The sequence below is a fragment of the Gracilinanus agilis genome, chromosome 4 (genome assembly GCF_016433145.1).
Source record: "Gracilinanus agilis isolate LMUSP501 chromosome 4, AgileGrace, whole genome shotgun sequence".
Taxonomy (NCBI): Eukaryota; Metazoa; Chordata; class Mammalia; order Didelphimorphia; family Didelphidae; genus Gracilinanus; species Gracilinanus agilis.
The window spans coordinates 186,545,024-186,570,782 of NC_058133.1; the positions used below are offsets into that span (position 1 = coordinate 186,545,024).

General features: G+C 36.4%; 1 protein-coding gene across 1 annotated transcript in view; it reads left to right on the forward strand.

Moving 5' to 3' along the window:
* The window catches only part of MBTD1 (mbt domain containing 1), a 78,423-nt gene that overhangs the window by 15,763 nt on the left and 36,901 nt on the right, over window positions 1-25,759 (forward strand). The window contains exons 2-5 of the mRNA XM_044676572.1: window positions 4,892-5,093; window positions 15,281-15,414; window positions 16,542-16,656; window positions 17,758-17,840. Of these exons, the coding sequence (XP_044532507.1) occupies window positions 4,892-5,093; window positions 15,281-15,414; window positions 16,542-16,656; window positions 17,758-17,840 (534 nt within the window). The remainder of the gene's footprint in view (window positions 1-4,891; window positions 5,094-15,280; window positions 15,415-16,541; window positions 16,657-17,757; window positions 17,841-25,759) is intronic.

Here is a 25,759-nt window from a genome sequence, read left to right on the forward strand (position 1 = left end):
AAAAATTGTACACTCCAAAAAGAAACATTTGCTCATAGTTGGAGAATGACGGGTGGGTGACCTAAATGTTTCATTGGCATTTTCACAATATCAAGAGAAAGCAAGGAATGTCTCCAGTGCCTAGGATTCAACTCACTTTTCCTGCCCCCCAGGATCCTTATTGTTAGGAAGAATGTCCAAATGGACAGGTTCTTAGATCTACTTGAGTATCCCTCAGATCTAGAATGTAGTATGTCCACATGAATTCTTTCATTTCCCTCAAAGGTCAACTGATTATAATCTTCCATAATCTTTCCCCTGGTTATGGATGACCAGCACTGTCCATCATCTTTGATACCACTTTGTTACCTTTGAATTTAGGAGATTTACATGTTCTAATTTGTACTATAATTATGTATATATCTTGTCCCTGCCTCTAGTTTATAAACTCCTTGAAAGTAGGAACTATCATTTTTCATGTTTATAGTCTCTGCATCTGAAACAACAAGGTAGTAGTTTAAAATATATTTACAGAATTGAACAACTTTATGAGTAAGATGGTTTATTTTGAGTCCTATTTTATGGACAAGGAAACAAGCTCAAAAGAGGTTTAAAAAATAACTTCCCTGGGACAACTAGGTGGCTCCATGGATAGAATGCCAGGCCTGGAATTCAGAGGACATGGGTTCAAATCTGGCCTTAGACACTTCCTAGCTGTGCAGTCCTGCCAAATAAGGCAAGTCAGGTAACCCCAATTGCTTAGCCCTTACCTCTCTTCTGTCTTGGAACTGATACTTGGTATCCATTCTAAGACAAAAGGTAAGGGTTAAATAACTTACCCAAAATCTAACTTCTATGAATCTCATTTAGAACTATGGTTCAAGGATGGAAATCTAGTTTGGAACTTAAAGCTCTTCCCTTTCTAAAATGGCCATTTCCTACACAGTAATCACTTTGGGGAGTTCTGAGATATCCTCATAGCTTAGGAATTTGGGGCCTGAATAGTTGGGAATTGCCCTTGTAACCTGTGGCAGGGGCTTTTGAATGTCTTCAGTAGTGGCCAATGTTAATCTTTTGGGGGTACATTTGATTCTTGGGGAAAGGGAAAAGTCATTCCAAAACAAAACAGTGCCTTCTTTCTCTAACTACCTTTTGTATTCTCTTTATATTTGTTCTTTTATATTTATATAGGTATTTGCCTCTCCCATTAGAAGGTAAACTTTCAGAGTAAAGGGTTATTTCTTTGTATTTGTGTCCCCAGCACCTCATGTGATGCCTGACCCCCTAGTTTATACTTAAGAAATGCTTATGGATTGAATGGTTGATGGTCAAGCTTTGTTATCCCAAGTTGAGGCCAAAAAACATGGTAGAGTTCTAAGGTCATGAGATCACTGTTTATTGTTTGGGTTTAGTTGGGATTTTTGTTGGTTGGTTTGTTTATTAACGTTTATTAAAATGGCTAATAAAGTGACATTGGAGATCATTTTAAAAGACGCATTGTACCAGTGTTTTGAGCCTCAAAATTAATATATACTCCAACTTTGAGGATATTATTCAGTATTTTTTAACCAGTTTACCACTTGTTAATCATACGTGGCACAATAAGGAGTATAATTGTCCATCAAATAATGGACACTGTAATTATGCTTAATAAATACTCATTAACCACCCACGTCCACTCGTTATTTGAACAGACAGATGGTTTTAGAAATATTTCTCACATTCATCAGGTGACAGCAGGTTTTCAGTTACAACTTACAAGAAAGTCTTCCCAAAGAAAAATGGGATGCAGCTCCTAAGGAGAAAGCAGCCTCTTCCCTTCAAAGAAAGTAGGGCTACAGGTATTGTCAGGTAAGAGATTAAGAATAAGATTTAAGAATCCGAAGAAAGAAGAGACTAGTTAAATTGCTCCAAGGAACACTGAGGAATCTTTTGTCCACCTGTAACAGAGACAACATAATTGTTGTTCTGGCTCATACATCAGATATAACAGAAAATTCCCAAGATTTGTCTGACTAGCTGACTAAGGTTTAGATAATGGAGAAATGAAGAGAGACTTAGAGGAAAAATAACTACTGGATTCTGTTTTAGAATTTGTGATAGAAGAGGAAAGGAAATAGCATAGACTGACACGAATCTTAGATTTTAGGAAAGTAGATTTCAAAGGGTTTAGAGAAAAAATGGGTAGGATCTCATGGACTAATATATTCTATAGGAGAAGTCAGCACAAGAAGGTTGGAGAGCTTTCTAGAACAAAAAGTTCCTAACAAATACAGTGAGGAAGAAAGGGAAGAAATGTCTAATTAGATCAGTGGTTCCCAAACTTTTTTGGCCTACCACTCCCTTTCCAGAAAAAATATTACTTAGCCCCCTAAAAATTAATTTTAAAAAAATTTTAATAGCAATTAATAAGAAAGATAAATGCACCTGTAGCCATCACCACCCCCTGGATCACTGAATTAGATGAAAGAGCAGGAACTGTTTGGGGCTTTTTTTTTGTAATTCCAGCATTTAGCACACTGTGCCTAAAATGTATCAGGTGCTTAATAAATGCTAATTGACCAAAAACATTGGGAATACACAGAAGAACATCAACTTGGTTTTCCAAGTATAGTAAGAATGGTGTTTCTCAGTATATGTTAAGGTTGGTGGATAAAAAGCTAAGGGCTACAAAAAAGAATAATTGTTGTTGGTTTGGGGTTTGGCTTTTGTTTTTAGGTCTTTAGGAAAAGAGGAGGCTCAAAATAAAGATAGCACCATTGCAAAGGTAGATGGGATGTTGTAGGCACCTGAAAACAGAACTATTCAACCCTTAATTTTGTTTCCCTTTTCTCTGTCAAAGAACATGTGATCTTTGGTCAAGGAAAGCAAGGAACAAAAATGACTAAAATGAAATTGACACCCAAGTTAAGTAGATAGAGAACATCTATAGCTACTAGTGATGAATTCAGGCCACCAGGCTTAGGTGAAACTTAAGGACATATAGAATTAAAGGCTGACACCTTGATTTTTCAAACAAAGGGAAGAAAGTGGGATTTACATACCATAAGCCAGGAAGTTTGACTTTATTCCTAGCAGAATTTTAGAATATAATTAAAGGAAGAATTGGTGAATAGGTACAAATGGAAGTGGGGTCACAAAATTATGAAGAATTCCTCTTCTTGGCAGAGGGGTGGTCAGCTACAGATGTAGAATGAAGTATGCTCTATCATACATAGCCAGTGTATTTGGTTTTGCTTAACAGTACTTTTTTATTATAAAGGAAAACTGATCACCGGAAGGTGAGAACTGTGTTTTGTTGTTTTAAGAACAACAAACAAACATTTCTCTAAAAAACAAAACAGATTATGCCATACTAAAATCATTTCCTTATTTGACAGACTTACTATTACTAGACTGGTAGAACAAGAATTTTCAGGGGAGGGGGCAGCTGGGTAGTTCAGTGAATTGAGAGCCAGGCCTAGAGATGGGAGGTCCTAGGTTCAAATGTGACTGCAGACACTTCCCAGCTGTGTGACCCTGGGCAAGTCACTTGACCACCATTGCCAACCCTTACCACTCTTCTGCCCTGGAGCCAATATACAGTATTGACTCTAAGACAGAAGGTAAGAGTTAAAAAAAAATTTTTTTCGAGAGAGAGTGGGGGAGTGCATTTATAATTTACCATGGTTTTTACAAAGTCATGTTAGTTTTGGGAAAGATGGGAGAGACAAACTAAATGAAGATGGGGAAATGTGAAATATTTGAAAACGAAGCATTTATTAAATGCTTTCTATATAGCAGGCACTGGGGTAAGCAATGGATAACAGTACAGTTGGGTAGATTCCAGAGGGATTAAATAGCCACACTTAGAGAATCATGAGTGATCTCGGGCTCCTTTGAATCAGCTCTTCTGTGGTATGCCCCAAGGAGCTGTGCTGTTTAAGCAGTTTTATCACTAACTTGGATAAAGACTTAGATAGTATGCTTATCAGGTTTGCGAATAAGGCAAAGCTGGGGGAAATTATTAACAAGGATCCAAATAGACTCTAGAACGTTGAACAGAATCTAATGAATTGAATTTTAATTGGGACAAATGAGCAAAACCTTCTATTTGGGTTCTAAAAATCAACTTTTCAAGTACATGGGGGTGGCATGGCCATTGAGCAGTTTGACTGAAAAATTTCTAGGTACTTCATTAAGCTGCCAGCTCAATATGAACAGAACAATGTGATGAAAAGCTAATGTTAACCTAGGCTTTACTAAGTATCTTTTATCTCAGAAGTCTTCCAACCTCACCATCATCTCATTTGTTTAGGACTATATAATTGATATAATCATCTACTTTTTTTGTCTTTTAGAAAGCTGGCCCCAAAAAAGCAATTTAGGAAAAGTCAGGGAATGTGGTATATATAACATAATAGCTCATGGTTGTTGAGAATTTTTTTTAATTATGTGTTTTCATTTGGGAGAGGGGAATGTCTTTCCAGGTGCAGTAGAAGAAGAGACTGCAATATTAACCTGTGGATATAGGTTAGTATAGGCTAGTTTCTTTGAACAGAAAGTAATTTTTACCTAGGAGCAGTTTTAATCATTACTTGCTTTTAAGATCATTGTAAACCATGAGGCCAAAGAGTTTATTAGGGTAGTCATGATGTCCTTACTGTTCTTCTCTACCCACTAGTACCTAAGCACGGAAGGATCACTATTGCTGTTTGGTTTTAAGTAGCCTAAAAAGTAGCACTAGCTTCATGCCTAATAATTTCTAGCTAAGACTAACTCTGCTTTTGAGGGAAAAAAAACCTTTACTTTTGTAATAATGAAAAATAAAATTTACATTTATGAAGACCACATTTTCTGTCTTGAGAATACTTAATTTGGCCTGTTAATTTCTTGTAATCGTAATGCAGTAATGTTTTATTTCTGTTTTAAGACTGAGCATTCTACACATTCCGAAAGGAAACGGCGAGATTCATTCGGGATGTTTGACGGTTATGATAGCTGCAGTGAGGACACCAGTAGCAGCTCTAGCTCTGATGAAAGTGAAGAAGAAGTTGCTCCCTTACCCTCTAGTCTCCCAATTATTAAAAATAATGGACAAGTCTATACATACCCAGATGGTAAATCTGGAATGGGTGAGTACTCAATTTTATGCTATCTTATTTTTATTATTCAGTTTTATTTTTAATTGTTTGCTTTTTTAAAAATTAGAATTCCTCTTTTATTCTCCTTAAACCTCCTTAAGAATTTTGGCAGACATGCATCATAGAATTTGCATTTCCTGACAGTATCATTGGGTTTGAGTGCAGTGATCCCTCACCTATCTTGGGAGTTATGTTCCAGAGACCCCTGTGACAGGTGAAAATCCATGAAGTAGCAGTGTTATATTTATTTATTTGTTTGTTTGTTTGTTTGTTTGTTTATATATTAAGGCTATATAAACCTTTTCCACACTCTTATTAACCTACAGTCATTTAGCCAGTCAGTGCCCAGGATATAAAACACAGCACTGTGGTTGGTTGTCTTTTATTCCATCAGCCAATAGTTTGCTGCGATAAGTGTAACACCACAATACAGAATTTGATTTTTTTTTTTAACCCACATATAGTGAAGTGTGATAAATGAACTGCAATATAACAAGGAATGACTGTACTTCTCTTTATTTCTCATGCCCACTTTCTGGTGGCACTACCAATAAATAGCAAAATGTTAAAATAATAATAAGCAAGAGAAAGGAGAAAGAGTGAGGACTGGGTTATTTGTAGGTGATCAGCTTCCAAAATTTTGAAAGTTAATTGTTTATAAGATCATAAAAGCTTAAGAACTGGATGAAGAACCCTAACAGTAATCTAAGGAACCCTTGCCATATTTTCTTTAATAGTGATCTTCTTGAAACCCTTATAGTAAGGGGAAGCTGGGTAGCTCAGTGGATTGAGAGTCAGGCCTAGAGACGGGAGGTCCTAGGTTCAAATCCGGCTTCAGACACTTCCCAGCTGTGTGACCCTGGGCAAGTCCTTGACCCCCATTGCCCACCCTTACCACTCTTCCACCTAGAAGCCAATATGCAGAAGTTAAGGGTTTAAAAGAAAAAAGAAACCCTTATAGTAATACCTCACTATTTCATAGAGTAGCTCATTCAATATTTTGTTGTTAAAATTCTCTTCCTTACATTGAGTTGAATTCTGCCCCTTGCACTACCCACCTCAGGAACTCCTACCTATCATTGCTGGCTCTGCCCTCTGTTCCAAGCATAGAAGTAGTGTTCCTCCCTTTTCCGTGTGAAAAGCCTTCAGATATTTGAAGAAATTGGAGTGAGATGGGAGAAGTAGCGCTTTTCTATCTCAGCACTGCAAGCCAAGGTAGCAGCTCAGAAAATAAGAGCATCTTTGATTTGTGAGTATTGGTTATGAGACCAATTGGCTTTGTTAGCAGTTTTTCCGTTGTTTTTGAAAAGGAGTTGCAGACTTCTAGTACAAGCCAGACTACACTTAGAAACCCATAAGACTTTCTGCAGAAAGTAGATAAAAGATTTTTTGCAACTGTCCAGTTATGTTGCTCAGCATCAACACTAGTGACTGAGGTAGAACCTTTGTAAGGATTCCTGGCTGAACTTCAAATGTTCAAGGATCCACTAAAATCAAAGTTGGTCAATTGACTATTTCAGCATTCCCCAGAAGAAAGGAACTTGGAAAAGGAACATTTTATTTTAGCCTTTTCAGGACTATCTACTGACTGCCTAAAAATGGCATGTCTCTCCTATCCTTAAAAACCTTCACTAAGGAGACTGAGAAAACTGATATTCCACTGGGTATCATCCCAGATCTTTGTTCCCTTTCATGACTAAACTTGAGAAAGCCATCTATTAAGTGCTTTTACTTTCTCTCTGTCTTCTAAACCCTCTGCAGTCTGCCTTCAGCCTCTTTATTCAACTTAAACTGCTCTCTCCAAAGTCAAAAAAGATCTTTTAATTGCCAGAGAAAATGGCCTTTTATCAGTCCTTTGCCCTCTCAGCAGTATTTGACACTGTTGATCACAGTTGCCTCGCAGAAACTCCTTCCTCTCTGGGTTTTCATGGCACTACTGAACTCACTAGGAACTGGTAGCCCTCTGGACTCCATTTAGGAAGATACTTACTAAAGCCATTCAAAATAAGTCTAGAAAGGTGACCCTGGCTTTACTTGGCCTCCTTTTCAGTGTCTTTGCTTTGAGACCTGCCTAGCCCCTTTTTCTTAGACTCCTTAGGTGGTTTTTCATCCCTGCCATGCCCATTAGCCATGGATGACTTCCAAGGCTCAGTAGTATCTCACAGAGTAATCTCATCAGCTCCCCTGGGTTCAGTTATCATTTCCAAGCAGATGAGTTACTATGCCACATTAGCAACTCTCTTTTGGACATCTGGAATTAGAAGTCCCATAGACATCTCAAACTCAAATATACTCAAAAGAATTCATTGTCTTTCCCCAAAAAGAGTCCCCTCTTATTTTCCTGTTACTCTCAAGAACACTGTCATCTTCCTAATTACCCAGTTCAAACCTAGTTATCTTTGACTCCTCATCCTCTTTTTCCATATCCAATATATTGCCAAATTTTATCTTTTTTCCCTTCATATCTCTCATGGAAATATGCAATGCAGTTTGGCTTTTAAAACACTTCACATGGGGGCAGCTGGGTAGTTCAGTGGATTGAGAGCCAGGCCTAGAGATGAGAGGTCCTAGGTTCAAATCTGGCCTCAGACACTTCCCAGCTGTGTGACCCTGGGCAAGTCACTTAACCCCCATTGTCCAGCCCTTACCACTCTTCTGCCTTGGAACTAATACACAGTATTGACTCCAAGACAGAAGGTAAGGGTTTTTTAAAAAAAAAAAGAAGAAGTTTGTAAACTAATGGGAAATAAAAACAATAAAATCTTAAAAATAAATAAATAAAACACTTCACAACTTGGCCTCTTCCTACCTTTATAAAGTAGTTCAACTTTACTTGCATATACTCTTGACATTGAGTTGTGACATTGGCCTACCTGCTGTTCTTTGCTGATGGTAATCCATCTTCTAATTATGCCTTTCCATTGGCACATGGCTTGACTCTTTTTCCTCTTCACATATACCTCCCTAGCTTCGTTTAGTACTCAGCTCAACCTACCTTCTGCGGAAGGCCTCTCCCAGGTCATCCAGCTGCTGCTGCCTTCATTTGAGAGATTATCTTCCATCTGTTCTCTATATATCTTATATATACCTAGTTAGTTACATGTTGTCTTCCTCATTATAATGTGGCTCATTGAAAGCAGGACCAATTTTTGTCTTTCATTGCATCCTCAGCACTTAGCACAATGCCTGGCACATAAGTATGTAATAAATGTTTGTTGACTGGCTGAGCTCACTTGGAACTGGTAACCTTTCTGGACCTATTTAGGAAGATACTTACTAAAGCTATTCAGGATAAGTTTAGAAAGATGGCCCTGGCTTTACATGGCCTCATATTCAGTGTCTTTGCTTTGAGACCCAATTTCAGTTCTAACTCTGAAGACTCTAGTCACTTCTTCCTTTGTAACCAAGCCTCAAAGAGCCTTTATGCTGGCCCCAGGAGAATTTATACAGGTAAACAGGACTAGCTCAAATACCAACAGAATGAACAAGCCTACTGGCAAAATGACTTTGCTTATGCTATGAGCAGCTAGACCATGATATGACCCATTCTCTCTTTTAGGACCCATAGAGGTAGAAGGAAAAGGAAAATAAGATTCCATGATGTCACTGGACTTGCCAAACCTATAATTACTCTTCCCCTTTGTTTGAGGTTTAAAAGGTCCTTATTTCCAGAAACTCCATTGTCTACTTCAGAGACTTTGCTCTGATCTTAGATGAAGAGTTTGCAATCCAACCCTGAACTGCCCCTAAAATTAGCAAGACAATTGATGACTATCTGTTCCAGCAAGGTACTCTGATCCACAAGACTGTCATGTTTCAAGCCTTAGTAGATAACTTACTTGCAAACAGTGTCCCCATATATTATGATTATTATATTATGTCCCTAACCCAATCACTTTCAGTGGCCCTCAGAATATAATAACTGGTATTGCTTGAACTGCCTATCATTTGCAGTACAAACAAATTACCTTTAACTCCTCCTACCTATTGCATCTACGACTATTTAGACCCCTATCAGCTGACCCTTCACCCCCAGCCACGTTCTTTTGATGATAGCAAATCTGAAGTTTCTCACTGTATACCACAGCTTTTTTAGATGCTGCCAAAGCAATTCCAATGAGAAAATTTTTATCTTGAACACTTTGATAAGTAAAAGAGAGAACAGATAGACAATTAAATAGAACAAGAACTAAGAAAACTGGAAAAGCAACTAATTAAAAAAAAAAAGTAAACAAATGCCAAAATATAAAATCTGAAAAATCAAAGAAATCAGAAACAATTTGGCTAATTATTTGCTTTATAAAATTGCTAAATTAAGTGAAATCTATATTTTGTATTTATCTTAAAATAGATTAGCCAAACAAGATATAATGAATTTAAATAACTAACTCAGGAAAATATACTGAAAAATCCATAAATCACTTACCAAAGAAAAAAGCTATAGATCATCTGTATACACAAGTGAATTCTATCAAACATTCATATACTATATTATTAATTCTTATATATTATTAGGGAGAATTACTGTGTATTCCTGAGTCTGGCATCCATCATTTCCCTAACATTTTCCCAATTGATGAGCACCAGCTGGTTCTGCCATATTCAAAATACACCAACACACCCATACACATATTATGGAGATCAATGAGATATCTTTTTGATAAAGCAAAGATGTCCTGAATCATAACTGATATTAGACATGGTGCCAAAAAGGCTAGCCATGCTAATAAAGAATATGCTAGCAGGTCCCAGCAAGGACATACCCTTCTTGTGATGAAATAGTAAGAGAGGAGTTAAACCAGTGGTTCCCAAACTTTTTTGGCCTACTGCCCCGTTTCCAGAAAAAATATTACTTAGCACCCCCTTGTCACATACTACCACTGCCCCCTTAAAGTTATTCACTGCCCCCAAATGCACCTGTGGCCATCACCGCCCCCCTGGATCACTGCAGCACCCACCAGGGGGTGGTGGCGCACACTGGGAATCATTGAGTTAAAGTCTCTTGAGTCCAGTGGCTATTTACCAATAAGAGATGTCTTGGAACGTCCAGGGGAGAGACTGAATGATGAGATCACCAGAGATATATATAGGTGTTCAGGTGTCCACTAGAGAAAGGAGGGTCTCTTTTTGGATTGTAGAGAGAGACAATTAACCAGATTAAAACTTCTCAATGAATCAATTCATAAATTAATTTAAAATTAAGACAATCTGCATCAAGAATTTCAAATGTTACAATATTTATTATCATATAATACATGTCTCCATACTTTTCATTTAGTGAAAGACATCATATATTGCTTATACTAGAGAAAAATTCAGTGATGTGTGATATTGAGGAAATTTTTTTTTTTTAATGCTAGCCAGTAAAATAAGAAAAAGAAACTGAGGAAATAAGCCAAGATGAAACAAAATGATCACTTTTTGCTTCTGCTTAAAACCCTAGCAATTATACTCAAAATTAGTAATATACATAAATCATCAGCTTTTCTGTATATTGCCAATCTAGAAGGAAGAAAGAAGAATTCCATTTAAAATAACTATAGAGTTGAAAATATTTGGTTATCCACCTATTAAGACAGACACAGGAATTATATAAATACAAATACAAAATACTATTTACAGAAATAAACAGTCCTAAATAATTTGAAAGGTACTGATTTCCATATGTGTGGACCATGACAATATTAGTTAATTTACTTCCTCAGTGCCATACCAATCAAACTACCAAAGGATTCAGTCAACTGGTGAAGCAAAAGGTCAAAAATATCAAGACAAATAATGGAGCAAAAATGTGGGGCCTAATAATAGCATATTTCAAACTGTATTATAAAGCAGTATTCATCAAAACAATTTTGGTAGAGGCAGTTGGATAGAGCTCTGGGCATGGAGTCAGGAAGGCCTAAGTTAAAATCCAGTCTCAGATACTTAATAGTTATAGGACCCTGGGCAAATCATTTAACCCTGTTTGCCTCAGTTTCCTCATCTGTAAAATGAACCGGAGAAGCAGCTAGGTAGCGCAGTGGATAGAGAGCCAGACCTGGAGTTGGGAGGTCCTTGCTTCAAATATGGCCTCATACTTCCTAGCTATGTGACCCTGGACAAGTCACTTAACCCTAATTGCCTAGGCCTTACCCCTCTTCTGCCTTGGATACCATACTTAGTATCAATTCTAAGACAGAACATAAAGGTTCAAAAAATAAATAAAATGAGTTGAAGAAGGAAATGGCAAACCACTCCAGTATCTTTGCCCCAAAAACCCCAAATGGAGTCATGAAGGGTCAGAACTGAAACAACTAAACAAAAATAACAAATTATCTTTTTAATTTGGTTAAAAATATTAAAAGTATCAGTTTTATAATAAAAAAGTTTGTCAGTTCAACTAATTAGGTTCATAACCTCCAAAAGCAACTAAACCTAATATAGTATTCAGTAAACCCAAAGACTTGCCACCTCTCAAAAATCTTTCAAACAGGAAAACATTCCAGCAGAAATTGGGAACAAATCAGTAACATACCATATACCACAACAAGCTCCAAATGAAAAATGACCTATATACAAAAAGATCATATAAACAAAACAGACAAGCAGAGAAGAAGGCAACTTTAAAACTTATTAGTATGGGCTGCATTCTTAACCCAAGAAAGGATAGCAAAGATGCAATAAAATGGACAGTTTTTATTACTAACATTCAAAGGGTTTTACACAAATTGAACTAACTCAAATATAATTAGAAGGGGAAAATAGTAAACTGAAGATGAACATTTGTAGCAAATGTCTATGATAAAGGTCTGATATCCGGGATATGTAGGGAAAGATACAAATATATTTAAAAAAGAGCCATTTATTAATAGGCAAATAGTCAAAGAATATTAAACAAACAGTTCTCAAAGGATGAAAATTAAACTGTTAATAACTGAAAAAAAATTCTCCCAATCACCAGTAATATAAGAAATTTTTAATAACTCTGAATTTCCACATCATGCCCATCAAATTGGCAAAGATGACCAAAAAGGGAAGTGACAAGTGGGACTTCATGGCCATCACCAGGAATTTGCTGCCGCCTTCAACATCTGGAATCAGAACTCTTATGCCCATAATATACCCACAATTATAGTCTCAGATTCATACTAGGGGCCTTGATCCTGGTTATGCCAGCACTCACAGATGCAGCACAAGGTCTATGCTCTCTAAGGCTTCCTGAACACCAGCCTCTATAAATGGACCAGATCTTCTCTTCTGCCAGATCTTGTGTATATTTGTTTGTATATGTATGTGTGTGTCTATCTGGGATGCACATGTTTTGGGGGGAAGGAGGGGAGATTGAAATTGGCAGGGGAGGGGAGTGAACAGAATGACATTGTGGCTAAAGAACTAGCCTTAAGACCAGAAAAACCTGTATTCAATCCTGCCTGTGATAAGCTAACTGTGAGACACTGGGCAAATGACTTAATTTCTCAGTGCTCTAGGCAGTTCTTCTGAGACTCTGAATTGCAGAAAAGATGCCAATTTGCATTATTAGGAGGAGATTCCTCATCTAAAGGGTTGTAGAGAGCCGTAAACAAACAATTTGATCTGTTATTCCTATCAGATCCAACTATAACTGATGATTATAACCAATTTATAACTTCTTTCATTATTCAAAGTTTTCCTGTGTAATAAATCATGTTATTTTGAAGAGAAGGGGGAATATGTCGGGAGCTATTAAGAGAAATTAGAATCTCAAGTAGATATTTTTATCTGGACCCCATCAAAAGATCAATATAGACCGGCAGAGCCATGTATTGAATTTTTCTTCCTATCATGGTCAAGACGGAGTGGGCTATCTAAGATAAAAATCTGAGATTCCTCTTTTGATTCCTTTCATAATTCTCACCTTTCTTTAAAAAGCAATATAGTCTTATTGAAAAAGCTTTGGGCTCTCAGTAATCCAGCAGGAGGGGGGCTAACACTGTTCCCCTTTGACCAGGAATGCAGCTGCTTAGTACAGCCAAGGTCAAACCCTTGGCAGGGCATCTTGCCCAGAATTAAAGTAAAATAATGAGGCTCAAAAAAAATTGTTTAATACCATCAAGGCTGAGAACTTCGGGGGCTTTCCAGCCTAACGAGATGTCCCAGACTTCACTTAATGATAACACATATAGTTGATAGTTTAACATAGGTTTTTATCTACACCTGGAGGCTTCTAATGCTTTTGTTTTGACTATAGTAAAAATACTGCTCTCTGTAATTGTGGGAAACTTTCTTGGGCTTTTGGGGAAGGGGATCTTTAACTTCCTTTATAATAAACTGGTGACTCCATTATACCTCAGAGCACTATGAGCTAACAATCCGTGCTTCCAATCTGTTTTGGTCTTTACATCCAACGACCACCCTAGGCCACTCAGATAAATCTCTGGTTATAGAGCAGGATCTCTATAAGCAGTTACCACTGTCTGGAACTGGTGCCTTCCATGCCGATAATGTTGGACCCCACTGGTCATTTGGGTTTAGGCTGGGATCATTGTGAAATTAAACTTGAAAACTTGTGTTCGGATCTAATTAAATAGTTTAGTTTGGGATAGTCATGGTGGGTGGGGTGGGGTGGGGACAGAGAGAATAAATATTTGATGAATAAATACAAAGAAATTATAAGGTAGTTAGAGAACATTAGCAATTAGGATCGAGCATCTTGTAGAAGTTGTTGCTTAAGCTGTATCTTGAAGGAAGTGTGGAATTCTGTGAGGCAGAGGCATGGAGAAAGTGCATTTTAGGTATGGGGGTAGCCAAAACAAGGACATAAACAGGAACCAGAGTGCTCTGTGTTAGAAACAGAGAGAAGACTGGTTTAGCTAGACCCTGGAAGAAAAATAATACATAATGAAATGAGAAAGATGGGTTGGAATCAGTAAAAGTCTTTGAAAGCCAAACAGAAATTTATGCTTAATGCTAGGGCCAATAAAGAGTTGTTGGAATTTATTGAATTAAGGCTCTGGCATGATCCATGGGTTTGGGACTTAATAAAAATTATTTTGGCAGCTATGTAAAGGATAAATTGGAATAAGGACAAAGTCAGTGAAACCAATTAGAAAGTTATTATAGTAACTAAGCAAAAAGTAATGAACCTGAAATAAAATGACATCTTTGTGAGTAGAGAGAAAGGATTGGATCTGAAATGATTTGAAAATAAAAATGGCAGGACTTGACAGTTCATTCATACATGGGATGAATGAGAAGGAGGAATGCAAGAAAATACCAATGTTACAAATCTGAAGTCTGTGAGAATGGTAATCTCAACAGAAAGCAGCTAGATGGCACAGTGGATAGAGTTCCAGGCTTGGAGTCAGAAGTCTCATCTTCCTGAGTTCAGATCCAGCCTCAGATTCTTACTAGCTATATGACCCTAAGCAAGTCACTTACCCTGTTTGCCTCATTTTCCTCATCTGAAATGAGCTGGAGAAGGACATGACAGACCACTCTAGTATCTTTGCCAAGAAAACCCAAATGAGGTCAGGAGAGTCAGACATGACTAAAACATTTAAACAACAACAGAAACAAAGACATTAGAGCCAGGGAATGTTTCGGGGTAAAAGAACAAAGTCATGAATTAGTTCAGTTTTACACATGTGGAGTTTGAGATGTCTATGAGACATCCAGTTTAATAGGCAATTTGTGTTCTGGAACTGAAGCTCAAGAGAGACTGGTGCCAGTTATGTAGAGCTATAAATTATCTGCCTAATAAACTCAAAGTCAGTGAGACAGTATAAAAAGAGAAGAGGGCTTAGCACATCCACAATTAGAGGGCTTAAGATGACAATCCAGCAAAAGGAAATGGCAATCAAGACAGGTAGAAAAAGAATCAGGAGAGGACATAGTCAGAAAAACCCAAGAATAGACAGTATCATCATTAGCAACGCTTGTTCTTATGATACCTAGATTTCCTTTTTTATTTTTTATTTAACAAGGAACTGCCTCTAAAATCAACTTGAAATTCTGTCCATGAAATCATATGTATCTTCTTTGAACTTCTTGAAATCAGCTTCTAATGCTTTTATAACCACTAGAAGGAACTTGTAGGAGGGTAAAAATTAGTGGAAAGAGATCATTATCCTTTGGTTCTTTGGAGATCTAATTAAATTGTGTGGTTAAAAACTGATTTTTTTGTGAGATATTCCTGATATCTTTCTTTTTTTGCTAATTAGCCACATGTGAGATGTGCGGAATGGTTGGAGTACGAGATGCTTTTTATTCTAAAACAAAACGTTTCTGCAGTGTTTCGTGTTCAAGAAGTTATTCCTCAAACTCAAAGAAGGCAAGCATTTTGGCAAGACTTCAGGTAACGGTACAGAAACTTTTTTATTCTTATGAATCTTTAATTTCTATAGATTTTTCAATTATTTTGTAATTTGATTGTGTGATATGATTATGGTTCACCAAATCATGCTGCTGCCAACTGTTATCTTATTTCATATTGAAAAGATTTCTTTTAAAAAAAACTTGTGAATTTCTTAAAAAAATCTACTCTTGCGAAATGTTTTTGTTATTTATGTGAGTGAATTAAGTATAGTTATTTCTCAAATGAGTATACATTATATGAATTATATGAATATACTTTTAGTATAAAAATAAGATTTTTGTATGTTTTGGGGGAGGAGGAAGAATTTTCATGATTATCTGCTGGTTTTATTTTGCCATTATCTTTCCATTTAGTATTGCTTGTGTTTGTCAGATTGAAACAACATTACTAAATCTTTCCCAGTTTGAAAAGAAAATTGACTTTCTTCAAACTTATTGACCAACTTTTCATTTGAGTTTACAATTAACTTTTCACAGTCCTCGTTGATTATAGATTTTATCTACTTGAGCATATCCTAAACATTTTCTTTACTACACTTAACTGGTAAATAACAATAATTTCCACACTCTTTCTTTGCAGTCACATTAAGTGTTATTTCAGCTCTCAAATTTCAGTTAGTACACCACATGGATATTCATTAGTTACTTCATAGACTGCTCAAAGCACCATTCTACATCTCAATGGCTGGGTTTTTATCATATTCTGAATTTTACCCATGACTAGACATGTCTTTGTTCTTTTGTTATCATAAGAGAAACATCACAGTTCTCTCATTCCAAACTCTGAGCACCATATTTTTTTGCCCTGTTATATAAGGGTGGCACCCAGAAGAGTCACTATATCTCCTATGGGAAGGACTTGGGGCTCTGCCACAACCTGGTTTTAACTGTGCATATATGTAACATTTAATGAATAAATATTTTAACCTGCATACGGCTGTGGTACCACGTATTTCTGCATCTTGACAGTTTCCCATCTGGAAATTTCCTTGTACTTCGCTAGTTTATAATTTCCTAAAACAAGGTTTACATAGCAACCTAGACAGTCATTTTTCAAGGGGCAAAATAAAAAAGGTCACTCTGTTTACTTAACTCTTCTTGTTTCAGGGTAAACCTCCCACTAAGAAAGCAAAAGTTCTTCAGAAGCAGCCTTTGGTGGCAAAGCTAGCCGCCTATGCTCAGTACCAAGCTACCCTGCAGAGCCAAGCCAAGACCAAGTCAGGTAATGTGGGGATAGCTGGGGGCAAACTCAATGGAAGCTGCCCAGACCTGATGTGGGAGAAGCCTAACTGGCCCAGCAACATCATCATTACAGATGCTTTTTATAATCCTAGCCATCATTTTATGCCAATCTCCTAGAGGACTATAGAATAAAGGAAAACGTGGAGCCAAAGTATTTGGCAGATTCTTAAGAAAAGAGGACAAAAGGTTAAAGATAATAATAGCTAGCGTTTATATAGCATTCACTATGTACCAGGAACTGTGCTAAGTTTATTACAATTATTAACTCGTATGATCCTCATAACAACCCTGGAACATAGATGCTAAGATTATTACCATTTTATAGGTGAGGAAATGGAAACAAACAGAGGTTAAATGACTTGCCCAGAGTCATACAACTAGTGTATTAGGCCTAATTTGAACTCAGGACTTCCTGGCTCCAGATCAGTCCCAACTCTGCATACTATAACACCGCATAGTTGCCTGAGATGTGGGACAGTAGGAGCAGCAAATGAGTAAGGTAATGCAATTAGCAAACCTATGACACCTAAAGATAGCTGGGGCAAGGTCTGCGAAAACCCACAAAAGCAGACTTCCTGGCCTTTGCTCTCTAGGACTTGTTTCTGTTCAACCCCACCGTGCCCAAGACCTTCTACCCTTAGACCCCATCCCCAGGAATCTACCTCCAGGTTCTAGGCAAAAAAGTGAGCAGCTGCCATTACTGCTCTTACATGTAAGAGTGATACTCAACTGGCTTTATTAGCAAGATATCTAGCCTTTGTTCATTTAATCTAACGTCATTTTCCCTTTATAATTCGTTTCAGAGGACATCTGGGTAGCTCAGTAGATTAAGAGTCAGGCCTAGAGATGGGAGGTCCTAGGTTCAAATCCGGCCTCAGACACTTCCCAGCTGTGTGACCCTGGGCAAGTCACTTGACCCCCATTGCCCACCCTTACCATTCCATCTGTGAACCAATACACAGAAGTTAAGGGTTTAAAAAAATATAAAAATTTAAAAAAATATAATTCATTTCAGTGGTCTTTTACTGGAATTTACTTAAGGTTTTGATTTTTTTTTTTAATTAACTTCCTCTTTTCTCAGCAGTCTCCTTGGAAGGCTTCAGCTGGGGTAATTACATCAACAGCAATAGCTTTATAGCTGCTCCAGTAACCTGTTTTAAGCATGTGAGTATAGATTTGCTACTTTTGCCATTTAAATACAAATAGAAAAATTAATTCGTTTGGTTTGTTTTTTCAAAGACAAGCTTCTGTTTTAGCAGATTGTGATGGAAACTTTTCTCTTCCTCATAAGTTTGCCATTGTTCATGGAAAGGAGTCCTATATCTAGACCTGATTATGGAGGAAAGAATTCCCCTTCTCATTTTATATCATATCCATGCCTTAAGTCCTGAAGATTCAGCCATGTCTTAATATTGTAATGCTAGATATTGCATTAAAACATTAACAAAGTATTCTCTTTTAAGTCCATGGACTATTAGATACAATGCAGAATTGAATTTGATTTGTTTAAGTAAAAGAACTAATTTCATTCTTCTCATTTATCTATTAATAAACTACCCAGTCATATTCTTCTACAAATATGTAAAAATTAAATTGAAAAGTTCTCTATTCTATAGTCTGTATTTTAGAATACCTTTGTGAAAGTCCATTCTGGGGTCACATCATCCAACAGATCTATTGATTATTATTTTTTTAATCCACCCTAGTATCCATGGCCCCATCAGAACTTATTCTTTACTTAGATCAGAGGTTTGCTTCCTGGTGTTTTTGTTTTGTTTTTATTTTACAAGTATAAAGCACTAGGAATTGCTTATACGTGTATTCTCCAAAGCCAACACCTCTGAGCACCTCTAAGACATACTCATTCCTTATGGGTATAGTTTAATGCTGTTTCAAACAGTGCTAGAAGTAATTCTTGGCAAACATATTGTTAAATTAACAAGTAGTAATGTCTTGATGTGGCATTTTTATGTAACTTAAGAATATCCTTAATTATAAAAATATTCATTTAAAAATACTTGAGGTGGGGAGTGGCAGCTAGGTGGTTCAGTAGATTGAAAGCCAGGCCTAGAGATGGGAGGTCCTGTGTTCAAATATGACCTTAGACACTCCCTAGCTAGTCATTTAACCCCCATTGCCTAGGCCTTTCCACTCTTCTGCCTTGGAACCAATATACAATATTAATTCTAAGACAGAAGGCAAGAGTTTTAAAAACATACTTGACATTTCTTAATTTTTTAACTGTTTCTTTACATCTAATTTAGCCAAAAGTAGGGTCTCAAATGAGAAGTATCTGAATTATGGTTCTTTATGATTGTTAAGGTTGCTCTTGTTAGCATTAAAACTTGCTTAATTAACAGATAATCAGTATATGAAGAATAAATGAAAACAGTGCCTCAGTTCCTCCTGCTTCTAGAAATCCACAGACATTCTTTATTCTCTTGGCATTCAATAGTCTTCCACAGGGTAAACAAAACATATCACTAAACAAATCATTGAATTTCACTTACATGCTCTAACAAAACATTTTGATGTAATTTGAATTTTGTCTAAACAGAATTTTACTGGTCCTTAGAAACAAAGAGTTTAAGATTTTTAATTGAAAATGGATGAATAACAACAGTTTGCTCATCATTCTCCCCTTCTGTGAATTATTAATAACTGGTCTTTGGCCAGAAAAACACAAATTATAGTACCAGGCAAGGATAATCTGATTAAGCTGACCTAAATGGAATCTCAAATATTTGGTCTCAGTGAGATGTATGTTCATTTTAGCAATACACTTCTGTGAAGAAAACCCATCACTGCACAGAGAAACAATTGATATGTTACAGTTTAGAGGAATGTGAGAAGGGGAACTTTGGGACTTTCCCCATTTTCCAACAGCAGAGTTAGTGTCACTTATTTTAAAAAAAAAAAAAAAAAAAAAAAGCCTTGATTATATAAAACAGAGTTGCCAGAGTTAAAAGGATACAAATACCTTAACACCTTATCTCACTTTTCAGTACCTTCCCCTGTCACAAGAAAGGACCTGATGTCCCTCATTTATTTCTTTCTTTATTGATTGGTTCTATTTCATTACAAAAGAGTTTGAGTTAACTTATCCAGAATATTTATAATTAAGGAATAAAAATAAGGTAAAACATTATTTCTTTTAGGGTGACTAGTGGTGCTGATTGAGGAAGGGAAAGGACAGAGTGATCCTCATATAGCACCCCTTGTTCTTCTTGGAAAGTGAAGACTATAGCAAATAGAAATCTCTTCCTAGGATCCACTGCTGATGGAAGAATCTGACCTTTCCTGCCTGAGCAAGGGTCTAGCCTCTTCCATCTAACCCAACTCTTCCCTCTACCTCAATTCTCCACTATTTATTCTTTTTTCTTTTGTTAATAATTATTGATATTTTCTTAACAAAACTCCTTGTTTTACTTTAATTTCCTGGAACACACTTGATACTTTCTATATTTCTACTATTAGTATTAACCAAAAGAGTATCCTTGAAATGTATCTTTTTGTTAAAACAAAAATTTTCCTAAAATTCCACAAAGTATTTATCACTTACCATTTAAGAAGAGCAGTGACATTTGACAATAAGTCCTCAAGATTAAACCCAGGTTGTAATAAAGGATTTAACATAGCCAGAAGGTGCATTTTTTAGTAAATCTGAATTATCATGATTACCATCTACGAATTAATGTATCTTGTCTTTTTTTCTAGGAGTTTGAGAGGCGATCCTTATAACCTTCCTTATTAGCAATATAATTGCTTATGAGAAATTAGCAATAATAATTCCTTATTAGAAATATAATGATCTTATTACTACCTTTTGGACAGTTGATTTGTTTTTGCCTGAGGACTCGTAATTTGCTTTTCAGAACATAATCTGCATTTCTCAAAATGGCTTAAAGTTAGGCACTTGCATATAGGGATTCAAGCACAGAATCTAATAATTGGAAAAGATCTCCAGTGCTATCTAGTCCATCCCATACCTGAATAGGAATCCTCTCTACTTTATCGCTAACAGCATCCAGCTTCTGCTTGAAGACTTCACCAGTTAGGAAACTCACTCTTTCTCAAACATCCCATTCTACTTTGGAATAGTTTTTCTTTTACATTGAAAGTCCCTCAGAAGAATGCTGCATGTAGTGTCTGATAGTTATTAATGATGAAATTCATGTTCTTTTCTTCTGCAAATAACTTAAATTTAATCCTAGGGTTTTCTCAAATATAGCAAAATAAATACAGAACATTCATATTACAGAGAGCATTGGTTGATTCCTGACTGCTTTTTTCTGAAAGTATCTGAGGATAAGATTTGTTTTATTTAAAAGATGATATCATGCTCCTATTCCAGTCATTTGTATGCTATAAGAATAAATAAAAAGCTTTAAGATTTGACTAAAATGATAGAACACAAAATATATGAGAGATAAAAAGTCACATATTATGAGATATTTAGTTTCAGATTTACATTCTACTAAACACTTATTATAGAAGTGGCACCATATATGGAATATAGTCTCTTCTCATCATTGATGTTCCCATCACTCAAGAGACCATTTTTGGTTGTTCTATTCCTTCTCCTCTGTCTTCCATGAAAATAAACTATGAACCTTTGAACCAAAATGGCCTTTTACCTGTATGAAAGAGAGTAGGCACTGTGACTCCAAAACTGCACTGATAGCTCATTCCTCTCTATCATAATACTCCTTCTTTTGTGCTTAATTTATAGGCCAGGTCCTTAAGCAGTAGAAATTACTTTGACTATTTCAGACTTAGCCTAGGAGTAAACTTGGATTTTTCTTGGGAAATTTTAAATATTTAAGATCTACTTCTACAGATGTTTTAGTACAATTCATGAGCAATTGCTAGTTTTTTCTTTAATATAATTAGCAATTTGCTAAATTTCAGCTGCTAAGATGACTCATTGTTCTCTAGATTTATGATATTTTTTAAATATTCAAGTTCCCTTATTAGATGAAAGCATTGGGGATAGAAAGGTAAAAATAATATTATCCTTGCCTTCAAGGAGGTTACCATCTAATTAGAAGTTATGACAAAGAGTGCCCCCTTCACCTCCCAAAAAATAAATAAATACAAACCTCTCACCATAGACAGAATTATTTTTTTAAACCCTTCTTTCTGTATTGGAATCAATACTCTGCATTGGTTCCAAGGTAGAAGAGCAGTAAGGGCTAGGCAATGGGGGTTAAATGACTTGCCCAGGATCACACAGCTGGGAAGTATCTGGGATCCAGATTTGAACCCAGGACCTCCCATCTGTGGGCCTGGCTCTCAATCCACTGAGCTACCCAATTGCCCCTAATAAATAGAATTACATTGTTAAGTGTTGTAAAAGAGGTCCAGAGTGCTCTGGATAATTCATATCCAGATGATATCAAAGAAGGCACTGAAATTAAACTTCAATGTCCCCTCCACCTAGGTTGTATAATAGATTCTAAATGAGAATGATGTTTTCTATAGTTATTTAATATTTGGTAGGGTATTTCTGTCTGATTACTATAAAACTGTGGGGAAATAGGTCTTGACACAAAATTATTTTCTTAAAAAGTCATAACAGTTTCTTTTTTATTTTGTTAGTAACAATAACTTAGCCTTTGCAGTCAACAAAATATTTTAACTTACAATTTAAATTCCACAAATAGTGATTAAGCACCCACAATGTACAAAGGTGCTAAAAACTGGGGATACAAATAAGAAAAAGACATTCTCTAGCTGAATCTAAATATAAAGATGTTTGAAAAAATATTTGAAAAACAAGATGAAATCACTTTAATGCAGCTAAAAGGATGAGGAATTGCTTCCTAGATAAAGGTAGAAAGCAAGTTGAACATGGGAGGGGGGAGGGGGCAGGGTTGTCAAATGTAGAGCAACCTTGCCAAAAATTGTTGTCAGCAAAATAATGAGGTTGTGATATGGTAGATAGTTAAATTATCTGTACCAATGTACAATGTACAGATAATCCAGTTTAGCTAGAGCATATAAAGAGAAACAGTAAGCGAGAAAACCAGTTTGGAAGCAAATTGTCAATGGGTCTGAAATAACAGAAAAGTTTATATTTTATTCAAGAGGCAAAGGTCTCTGAACAGAGAATTGATAGGATCAGAACAGTGCAATAGGAAGATTACGAGGATAGTGGTACAAAGGACAGATTAGAGAGGAGGGCTCCAGGAAGCAAGAAGGGCTAATACAGTAGAATGGGCAAAAAGTTAAAGGGCCAGGTTGTAGGAAAAATGGAAAGGAATAGGGACAGAAAGAGATAGAGAGATGGGATGGACAGAACATGACAACTAAAGGGGCAATGAGGAAAGAATCAATGATGACTCTTTAGTTTTGAGCCTGGGTAATTGGGAAGAAAATCCATCATATGAAAGAAAGGGCAAATTTTAAGAAGAAAATAATGAGCTTAGTTATAGACATCTCAAGTGTGAGGTGTCTATAGTATATCTGTATATAGATATCCAACAGGTATCTGGATGTGAGACTGGAGAATCCAGTACATAAAAGTAATAACTGAAACCATGGAAATACATTAAATCACCAAAGAGGAGACTGAAAACTGGGATTTAGTAGACACCTGCCTGTGGCACTTAGTAAGAGGGTGGGAAATCTACCAAAGAGGCAGAACAGACAGAAAGGTAAAACTATTAGAATATCACCTCATGGGGCAACTTGGTAGCTCCGTGGGTAGAGCACCAAGCCTGAAGTCGTCAGTCTAGGTTCAGATTTGGCCTCATACTCTTCCTAATTTTGTGACCCTGGGCAAGGCATTTAACCTCCATTGCTTGGCCCTTGCCCTTCTGTCTTAGAGCTGTTACTAAGACAGAAAGTAAGGGGTGGTTCTTTCAGTGTGTGTGGGTGTGACCTATGTGTGACTGTGTAGTCTACAAATGAAAAATTACATTAGTAATTAGGTTACATTAGTAGCAAGCAACATAGACAGGACTTGATCCCAAATTGTTTAGTTTCTGGCCTTTTCACGTGATATCTTCTTTTGGAAATATCTCACTGTTTATGGGTAAACTAAGCCTCTTCTAGGAAGAATAGGATCAATTTATATACTTTGCTACTATGATTTCTGAGGCCCCTTGTTAGCATACATTTTTAGTAAAAAGGAATGGAATTTTTTCCCCTTCTAAACCACTATTCAATTTTAGCAATGAGGAAATTAAGACTCAGAGAGGGAAAGTGAAATCTCAGGTTATTTGACAACTTATTAATGACTTAGTTATACTGTTACACAATTATTAATCTGATTGCTACCTCAAACATTATCTTCTACCCTTCATCATCAACCAACCACACACACACACACACACACACACACACACACACACACCAACCACACACCACACACCACACCACACAAAATCTGTTGTCAAGTTACAAGGTGAATGGGCCTTGTCAGAAAGGGAAGAATTTCTTTTTATCCATTAATCACAGTTTCCTCATCCTACTTTCTGTGGTTTTAGCTGTATATTCTTATTTTTTTTTATCATCACTACTTTCTCCCTTGTCCTTGTGAAATTTTAACACATTCTCTGTACTTATTTTTTAAAGCACAGCCTACTTTCTGTTTCTACACTAGATGGCAGTACATTAATTATCTCTTAAAATGGATCTTGAAAGTACTCTAATGGTAGTTTTCATGTAGATTTTCTTTTAACAAATCCATGTATAACTTCAGAGCTAAACATTACCCTCTAATCTTATTCATTGATACAAAGGGTTTATATGCAATTTTCTGTATTATTTTGGCCCACTCTATATACAGTAAATATGTAGGGTTTTTTGATGGTCAGCTCTAGTGTGCATTATATTTTTACACCTAACTGGAGGTCCAAATACCTCCAGAAATCCTGCCTATAGTCCATTCCTAAATTAACAAGAAGTCTGGGTAAAAGGAACTTCCCACAAAAATATTTTCTCACAGACGAGAAAAAAAGGATCTTTTTGATGTTGTTATTGTCATTGTTGGGAGGCCCTTAGCATTTGGATTTGGGCCATCTCCAACAGGACCTTCCTGATTGCAGCTTACCTTGCAGGGAAGGAGAGTCGCTCACAGATAAGCCCATACGAGTGGTTCCTGGATCAGGAAGTGGTGAACCAGATCTTCCTTGTTTGGGGAGGCACCTGAGGTGGATCTCTTCGCCATGAGTCTGGAAGGTAAATTTGTTGTTACCTGTAAATTACGGTTCTGCTAGTTCATACTATGCCAATCCAGACTTCAGTTATCCCTCCTGCCAGCAAGTGAAGACAGATGACTTGAACAAAGGTGGCCATCAAGGCCTGGTCATTCAGTCTTCCGCATTTGAAAATATTCATTTTTAACAAAAGGGAAATATATATATATGTATGTATATGTGTATATACATATTACATATATGTGCATAATATATAAAAGCTGTCTATTTTGCTATATGGAGCACATTGTACATTGTGGTGCTCTTTTTTCCCCCCATTTTTCCTTTTTCCATAGAGTCAGACATATGGATTGGTTTAGGAGGGCCTAGCAGAACCACAACCTTACAGGCAAGAACAAATGTCACTTTCTGCTACTTTCTCCTATACCAATCCAGACTATAGGAACCAAAAAGTAACATCCCCATGAAAAGTGAAGATCATTAATATTTTTAAATTAAAATATCAGCATTTTACTTACTTGGAACATTAAGTAAAATTATTTCATTAAAATTGACTATTTTTTTTTCCTAACCAACCTATCAGTTAGTAAGCATATGTGTTAAACTCGAGAGTGGTAGTGGGACCTAAACCAAAACCTGTCTTAAGAAATACAGCAGGATCATTCTATTCTTCTGATTCACAAAGGCAGATCTTACTCAAAAATATTTTCTCTCTCTCTTTCTCTCTCTCTCTCTCCCTCCCTCCCTCCCTCACCCCCCTCCCACCTCACCCCATCTTTAAGTAAAAAAGATGTGCCTTTAATTTTTAAAATTTTAACTACTACTTTGTCTGCTCTCTAAGTAGGTTAATATGGATAAAATCATTAAGCCTGTCTTAAAATACAAATCTGTATAATCCATCTTTCTTTAAGTTTTCTT